Source organism: Mustela nivalis, assembly GCF_964662115.1.
Source record: "Mustela nivalis genome assembly, chromosome: 2".
NCBI classification, from domain to species: Eukaryota; Metazoa; Chordata; class Mammalia; order Carnivora; family Mustelidae; genus Mustela; species Mustela nivalis.
Genome location: NC_139021.1, coordinates 177,790,787 through 177,799,573, shown reverse-complemented (window position 1 = coordinate 177,799,573; position 8,787 = coordinate 177,790,787). Strand labels below are relative to the sequence as shown.

Sequence of the window (8,787 nt, the reverse complement as noted above, 5' to 3'; positions counted from 1 at the left end):
TTTCATTTCTGACTGTGGCAATTTGTCTTCTCATTTTGTTTTAATTTGCCTCACTGGAAGTTTATCTATCTTATTTATCTTTTCAAAGAATTAACTTAGTTTTGTTGAATTTCTCTATTGATTTCTTGTATTGTTTCATTGAGTTTTAATTTTTGTTGTTTTCTTTTTAAAAAATATTTTATTTATTTATCAGAGGCAGAGAGAGAGAGAGTGAGGCAGAGGCAGAGGGAGAAGCAGTCGTCCCACAGAGCCGGGAGCCCGATGCAGGACTTGATTCCAGAACTCTGGGATCATGACCTGAGTTGAAGGCAGATGCTTAACTGACAGCCATTCAGGTGCCCCTCTGCTTATTTTGGATTTATTTTGCTCTTCTTCTTCTAGTATCCTGAGGTAGAAGCGTAGATTATTAATTTTAGATCTTTTTTCTAATGTATGCTTTCAATGCTATAAATATCCTCTAAGTACTGCTTTTGCTGCAACTCACAAATTGGGTAAGTTGTACAGTTGACCATTGAATGCTTATGCAGAAGTCCACTTATTTGTGGATTTTGAGAAATATGCACTGTAAATATATTTTCCTTGTAACTTTCTTAATAACATCTTTCTCTAGATTACTGTAAGAATATAGTATAAAATACATATAACACAAAATATATATATTAAGACTGTGTTATTGATAAGGCTTCTTGTCAACAGTAGGGTATTAGTAATTATTTTGGGGGAGTCAATATTTATGTGTGGATTTTTGACTGTGTGTGGGGGTCTGGCACCCCAACCCCAGTATTGTTCAAGGGTCAGCTGTATTTTCTTTTAGTTCAAAATATTTCTGAACTGCTTTGATCAAAGCATTTAGAAGTATGTTATTTAATCTCTAATTATTTTGGATTTCTCCTACCACCTTTCTGTTGCTGATATCTAGTTTAATTCCATTTTGGTATGCATACTTTGCATGATTTCTATTCTTTTAAACTTGTTTTTTTATGGCACAGAGGTGGTCTATTTTGGTAAATGTCCCATGTGAGCTTGAGAAGAGTGTGTATTCTGCCACTATTGGATTAAGTGTCCTAAAGATGTCAGTTAGAACCAGCTGATTGATGGTGTTGTTGGGTTTAATCATGTCCTTACAAAGAAGTAGGCTCCCCACTGAGCAGGGAGCCTGATGCAGGGCTCTATCCCAGGACCCCAGCATCATGACCTGGGCCAAAAGCAGACACCCAAACAACTGAGCCACCCAGGAGCCCCTGTATACAAACTTTTAAGATTTAAGTGCTCAATAGCCATGGTTAGTGTGGTGGTGTAGGGATCCATTCATCTTGCTGCTGCCCAGTGCAAGCTTCATATGCAAGTTCCCTTTGCTTATTGACTTCCACCTGTGGGGGTACCTGGATGGCTCAGTTGGTTAAGCATCATACTCTTGGCTTTGGCTCAGGTCCTGATTTTATGGCTTATGAGATGGAGCCCCACATTGGGCTCCACACTCAGTGGGAATCTGCTTGGATATTCTCTCCCTCTGCCCCTTCTCCTTTCCCACTTGTGTTCACAACACACACACTCTCTCTAAAATAAATAAATAAATCTTAAAAACAAACAAAAAACCTGCCACCTGCCAACTTGGAGTGACTTGCCTCTATCTTTGGTCTCCTCCTGCCGTCCACACACAACTGTCTTATGTCTCTTACTAGCTGTGTGATCTTGATCAGGTTATTTAGCCTCTCTAGTCTTCATTTCCTATGTTGTGAAGTTACTGTAAGGATTAAATGAGTTAACACGTATGCCTAGGACATTGGCATTATAGCTCTAGATTGGCATTCCCTGGCAGAGGTTGGTCTAAGGCTTGGGATAAGGTTGGGACAAAGGGACATAAGTGAATTGGTAAAGAACTACACTAAGAAAAAACAAAAAGCCTCCTGGCTTCCTACTTTCTGAGGATGGCATCTGCTGTCTTTGTTTCATTCCACAAGCCTTTACTTTCTTCCAGAATGAGAGCCTGCCTGAGAAAGGATCAGGAATACTCAAATCTGCCATAATGGACAAAATGAATGAAGTCTGTCTTAATGGGTACTGATATGTACCAAAACTTCAAGTTTTAGGAGGTACTGGAGAAACCTGGAGGGGCCCTGAGAGCCTCCTACATGCTACAACTGTCCCTGAGGTTCTTCCCATTGTGTGAAGCACAAGTGACCCTTAGTAATATAACAGGTCATGCGGCTACCAAGAAACCCCTTCAACTTAAAAACGCATATATCCAACATAGTGCACTTTGCGATCAAGAATGATCAAACTGACCTCAAAGTTTACCTGTTTCTCCAAGGTTCATGATTTCATTTTTCAAAACACTACAAAAAGATAGTCAGCTTGTTGACAAAAAATATAAAGACAATCTTAAATTATGTATGCATTAAGGAATATTACCTTATTGGCAGTACTCATTTTTATACTTTGCTCCAGACAATTACTTCCTAAAAAAAAAAAAAAAAAAAAAAAATCCTCTTTAAGGGGTGCCTGGGTGGCTCAGTGGCCTAAAGCCTCTGCCTTCAGCTCAGGTCATGATCCCAGGGTCCTGGGATGGAGCCCCACATCCAGCTCTCTTCTCAGCAGGGAGCCTGCTTCCTCCTCTCTCTGCCTACTTGTGATCTCTCTCAGTCAAATAAATACCTTTTTAAAATAGGGAAGTCCACAGGCTGAATTCAACCTACATAAATACTTTGTTTTGCTTGCAGTTAAAATTTAAAAAAAAAAAAAAAACATTTACAAATATTGGAACATTAAAAAATCGAGATCTTCTCTTTCAAAGCCTTAAGATGTGGCGGCAATAGGCTTATAGCATCAGAAGGCGGCTACTAGCTCCAAAAGTTGTTTGCTTTAAAACCATCAAGTGTTCAATTCATCTCCGCCGGCCACTCACAGAACACCTGCACGTGTACCTGCACATGGCACGTAAGAGTGGACGTGCTGGTTTGGAAGAAACCCGAGCTGGCCCCCCACATGGTGTCAGGGACCGCGCGAGATAGTAACTTTTATACTGAGCCCGGCGGGAAATGACTGACTTACAACCTCCGAGCCTCAGTTTCCTCATCTGTAAAACGGCGCTGACAATGAGTGATGTTTGGCGACTGCTCGACGAGGAATTATGCAAAGGGCTGACCCTAACTCGGGGCCCGGGGGCAGGAATACCACCCTCGCTAAGGTCTCCGCAGGCGCCGGCACCCGCAGAGACCGGAGCCCCGAGGAGGCAGTAGAAGCTCGGGTTGGGGAGCTGGGACGCACCCGCCAGGCTTCAGTCCTCCTCCCCTCCCCGCCCCGGGCCCCCGCGCTCCGCCGAGGTCGGCCCCAGGGCGCGGAGAGGCGTGGCCGGCCCTGGCGGACCCTGGAGACGGCCATGGCCTCGGTGGTGGAATACAAAGGGCTCAAGGCCAGCTACCACTGCGGCTACTGCGGCTCGGAGGAGGGCAAGGTGTCCTGCGGTGAGTGTCCCAACGGGCAGGGCTGGCGCGGCCGCCGAGTCCGACCCTAGCACCGCCCGCCGCGCCCCGCACCAGCCCCTCGCCTGGGAGCGCACAGGGCCGGCTCCCCACACTCGCACTCCCCTCTCCCAGACGTTTCTTCTCAGACTATTTCCCTTCAAGGTCCTTTCTCCTCCTCACCCTCACCGAAGATGGCGGTCCCTGTTAGAGAAGGAACGGAAATAGCGGAGGCTGCCCTCGGTCAAGATGGCGCGGGCGGCGTCAACGTGCGGGACTCCCGGCGAACCCGGCCTGCGGGCGCCCGAGCAGCTTCGCGCGCGCCTCGGGGACTCCAGGCGGCGCGGAGCATTGTGGGGTGGCGGCGGCGGCGGCGGTAGCGGGGCTGGGCTGGGTCGCGTCGCGTTTGGAGGGACGGGGCCATGGCTTCCTGGGCCGCTCTTTCGCCCAGCATCGTGGAGTATTTCGAGGGCGAGGACTCCTACCGCTGCGGCTATTGCAAGAATGAGTCGGGCAGTCGCTCCAATGGTGAGAGGGCGGGCGGGCGGCGGAGGGCGTCGGGGCCTCGGGGCTCCGCGGCCGGCGGGCGTCCTCGTGGGGTCGCGGCGCCCTGACCCGGGCCGACCGGCTCGCGGGACGCGCGGATCCTCCGGCCGGATCCTGTCCCAGGCGGGTGTGCGGAACGCGGCTCGCAGGTTTGGGCCGTGGCTGCCAATTAAAAATGAACTTCAGCTCTGATTCATCAGGGACGCCTCTCGGTGCTGATCCTTCACGCAGGTGCTCGCACGGGCTAGATAATGATTGTCCCGCCGTGGCCCAAAGTGCGGAAACAGGTGTCCGTCTTCAGTCCTTAGGAGACGGTTAAATGTGTGACAGCATGCCGTGCCAGGGAGCGCGACAGTGCGGTCAGTTCCGCTGGGGCGGACCCCAAGTGCTGATGCCCAAGTGGGACCATCCCCGATTTTCATTGCAGAATGCGGCGTGTCGGGTGGGCTGGTGGTGCAGGAGGAGTTGTGTGTGCATACGTGGGCACGGGCATCGGGAGAAAATGTCTGGAAGCGTGTGCAAGACGCTGGTGACCCACCAAGGCGGGGCTGGAGAGGGAGCCTGTTTGTACTAAGGTGTCTGAAAAATTGACCGGGTGCTCCTATGCCTTGTCTCCTCCACCCACCTCCGGAACGTGTAAGCCAGCTTACACGTTGTTTTGTTGTTCTCCCCCGCCCCCCCGCGCCCCCGTTACAGTTCAAGTGTCTTTGGGGAAGACTTGTTTGTAAACAAAACATTGTATTTATTTCCTGCCCTGTCACGTATTGGCAGATTAAAAAAATTGTTGTTTTAAGGAATAGCCCAGCATTGTGGAAAATGGGATAACCACGAAGATACAAATTTAGGTAGTTTCCATTAAAACAAACAAACAAACAAATAAATGAATCAATGTGATTTGGATGAGTATAGTATGTCCACTTACTCATTTACTGAAATTGTTAGATGTTTGTAGGTAAGAGGGAGCAGAACGTAATACAATGCAGTCATTAGGAGTGATGGTTATGAAGATGAGGTAAGCAAAAAAATGTTGAGAGTGTGCGGTTAAAGGGAGAAAAGCAGGATGCAATTGACGTGTGTGACACGATCACAGTTCTGGGAGGATCAAAATCCAGGAGAAACACACCAGCTGGTGGCAGTGGTTGCCTTAGGGTATTAGGGATTGCTCCCGTTTTCAGAATTTTAGTATTATGACTACAGTATGTGTGTGATAAGCACTTTGTATTAAAGGTGTCTAAAATGAATATTTTCTTAGATTCTTAATTATTTTCCCAGTAATTTTGTAAGAGGAAATTGATTAATGTAGATGTCCTTTGTTTAAAGTCCTGCGGAAGAAACCTGCTTTCTTTCACCCTTTTCATCTAAAGAGAGAACTGTACATTTCCATTATGTTTGTTTTAATTCTGATTATCGTTACTGTAGGGCACCCCACCTATTAGGTAGGTAGGTTTTATTATTCCTATTTTATAGATGATGAATATAGAGGCTCATAAAGTAACTCAATGAGCACCTGCCAAGCTCCTTTCTGTTTCTGAATGTATTTTGTATTATCAAGCCTACGTCTATCTACATATCTCTGATGCGATTTGCTGTTTACAAGAGAAAAATTTAGTTTTCCTTGAACATCAATTCAAATATATCTTTTAATGTTTTCTCATTGTCTTTATTTTTTTAATGGTTGCATAATTATCCCATCATATGGATAATATCATAGTCCCTGTAATCATTTTTCTGTTCCTGGGCATTTTGATTACTTTCAGTTTTTATACTTAAAAGGAATATTGCTCTATATTTTTGTTCTGTTTTCAATATCCAAAGCTATGCTAAAAACATAAAAATGAGGAAAATTTATATTTTAAGAAAACATTTCCTCTTCACTTCTTCTGAAGAGACCAGCTTATTAAATTATTGGGGATGTTATTATGGTTTAAAAGTGTGATATAATCTGATTGCAGTAAGGACCTTAAATATATGAAGTCATAGAGACTATTGGCTAATCCTGTATTAAATATAATCACTTTGATATGTTTGATTATTAAAATTAAGGTAAATAGGGTGCCTGGGTGGCTCAGTGGGTTAAAGCCTCTGCCTTTGTCTCAGGTCACCATCCCAGGGTTCTGGGATTGAGTCCCACTAAGGGAGGGGTCCGGGGGAAGCCTGCCTCTCCCTCTCCTAACTCCCCCTGCTGGTGTTTCCTCTCGCTTTCTCTCTCTGTGTCAAATAAATGAATAAAATCTTTAAAAATAAATAAATAAATGAATAAAATTAAGATAAATATCTTTTCCATTTGTGTTGTATGTCAAACAAGTATGAAGTATGTGCAGACTTTCATTTTTCCAGTGTGAGCTAGATTTTTTTTTTTTTTTTTGCTTCAGTATTCACATTTTGACATAAAGATTTTGAATTTAAAAATTTTTTTAAAAGTTGAACTTGCTGTAATTAACACAGCACATGGCACTTATTTTTTCAGGCATGTGGGCACATTCAATGACTGTCCAGGATTATCAGGATCTTATAGATCGAGGATGGCGAAGGTAAAGCTCTTTAATACAAAGATACTTCTCTTGTTACTCAGGTTCTTCTTGTAATTGCAAAATATTGTTTGCCTTTAAAATGTTTTCCTGTTTTTAGAAAGAGGTTTAAGAAATTTTTGTGTTACATTTCTTTGTGTAGTGATTCTTTTCTCTCTCCTTTTAAAGATGTTTATTAGGAGAAATTCAAATATACGTAAATGTAGAAAGTACAGTGTAGTGAACCTCATGTCCTATCCGCAGGCTTCAACAGTTGTTGACATTTTGCCAATCTTGTTTCATCAATCCTCCTTGCTCCCTGTGTGGAGTGAATGCGAGTGTCATTCTCACCACCTTCTCCAAGTACTTGGGCTCAGTCCTTAACCCCAATTTGATAGTATTTGGAGGTGGGCCAAGTGATTAGGTCAGAGGGTGGAGTCCTCGCAAATGGGATTAGTGCCCTTGTAAAAGAGACCCAGAGAGCCCCCTTGCCCCTTCTGCCATGTGAGCTTACAACAAAAATATGAACCAGGAAGCTTATCTTTACCAGACATAGAATATGATAGCACCTTGGTCTTGAACTTCCCAACCAAACTACAAGGAATACATTTATGTTGTTTATAAGCACTCAGCCTGTGGCATATTGTTACATCAGCTTGAACAGACTAAGATGTTCCTTCCTCCCCCACAAAATAATTTAAAGCAATTTTGTGTATCCTATTAGTATACCTGTAATAAATACATGTTCCTAAGAAAGGTTTCTTTTTTCCTTTATAATGCATCTATGATATCATTATCATCCTTTACACAGTAATTCTTTGATGTCATCTGTTACTTGAGTAGATTTTCCTCTGATTGCCTTTATGGTTGAGGATTGATGGTGGGTTGAGGGAAGGATTGCAGGTGCTGCTGAGAGGGTAATTGAGGTAAAGAAGTTTGGAATACATATATCAAGGGTTAGGAAAAGGCTGTACTCTGTCTTTGGTATGTCCATGTTGCAAGATTATTTAGGTTATGAAGAGTAAACCCAAATGTTTTTATGTTATTGGTTAGATTTTTACTCAAATTAATTTTGTGCTCCTATACGAGTCTTCTTTGGTACAAGTGAGAAATGTGTAAGACATTAACAAAACTACTTTTTAATTTTAGAAGTGGGAAATATGTGTACAAGCCTGTCATGAATCAAACATGTTGTCCTCAGTACACGATAAGGTAAGAAAGAGGATCTATATATAATTTTTTAAAAAGATTTTATTTATTTATTTGACAGAGATCACAAGTAGGCAGAGAGGCAGGCAGCAGGTTTGCGGGGGTAGGAAGCAGTCTCCCTGCTGAGCAGAGAGCCCGATGCAGTACTCAATCCCAGGACCCTGGGATCATGATCTGAACTGAAGGCAGGGGCTTTAACGCACTGGGCCACCCAGGCACCCTGGATCTATATATAATTTGAAGAGTATGTATAATTCTGTAGTGACATCTTGCTTTTTTTACATGTTAATTTTCATTCCAGCTAGACTCTTTATAAAGAAAAGCAAATGAGTTGTGTCTTTTCTACATACTGATGCTACATTTATACTTCATCAGTAGCTTTTAATAATACTGTTTAATAGTTTGGGTATAAATAGGATATGAAAAAGTATACTATTTAGCAATCTAGTCAATGATTTCAGACATATTGTGAGAATATTAGAAAATACTCAAATTACTTTTAGATGTCAAGTGTTTTATAGAATTTAGCTTGGGGCTTTCCACATTCTGGTGTATGACTGGACACAGTCGTCACACTCCAACAGTACTGTAGGATGTGTCAGAAGAGGAGGGGGAGGGCCGACATTGAATCTGCTGCATACATTTAGAGTCCAGGTTTCTTCATTGTAAAACTTAAACTAAAATGTCTATTTTCCTCCAAAGTGATGGCTTAACCAGCAAACCCCAGTCTGCCATGGAAGGATTTTCCATTCTTCTCAAGTTACAAAGATCTTCCTCTTCTCCCTTGTGCTCCTTGCCTTCCTCTTCTTCCGGTACAAACTAGGGAAAGTATGTTGCATTGTTAAGCATTGTCTACAGTTTCAGTGTGAATAATCTCCAGATAAAAAAGCAAACACGGTTGTATCCATCATGTTTTGGCTGGTCCTCATACCTCTTTCCCTTAGTTGCTCTTAATTTGCTTTGGGATTAAAGATTTGACAATCTGATTAAAAGTTACAGACCCTCTCTTCAGCAAAACAAAACAAAAGGGAGGGGGTATAGATAAAAATATGTAAGAAGATCTT

The 8,787-nt window shown here is 43.1% G+C and overlaps 1 protein-coding gene across 15 annotated transcripts in view; it reads left to right on the top strand.

Annotated features, from left to right (window-relative positions):
- Positions 1-2,528: 2,528 nt before the first annotated feature.
- Positions 2,529-8,787, top strand: part of ATE1 (arginyltransferase 1) — a 170,473-nt gene continuing 164,214 nt past the window's right edge. For 2 of the 15 annotated variants that reach the window (XM_082722695.1, XM_082722690.1), the window contains exons 1-3: positions 2,863-3,464; positions 6,475-6,538; positions 7,664-7,726. In XM_082722695.1, the coding sequence (XP_082578821.1) occupies positions 3,131-3,464; positions 6,475-6,538; positions 7,664-7,726 (461 nt within the window). In that variant the 5' untranslated portion in view covers positions 2,863-3,130. Of the gene's footprint in view, positions 3,465-3,772; positions 3,990-6,474; positions 6,539-7,663; positions 7,727-8,787 lie in introns of those variants that run through there. The other 13 variants (XM_082722684.1, XM_082722694.1, XM_082722685.1 and 10 more) reach the window with 11 other exon arrangements.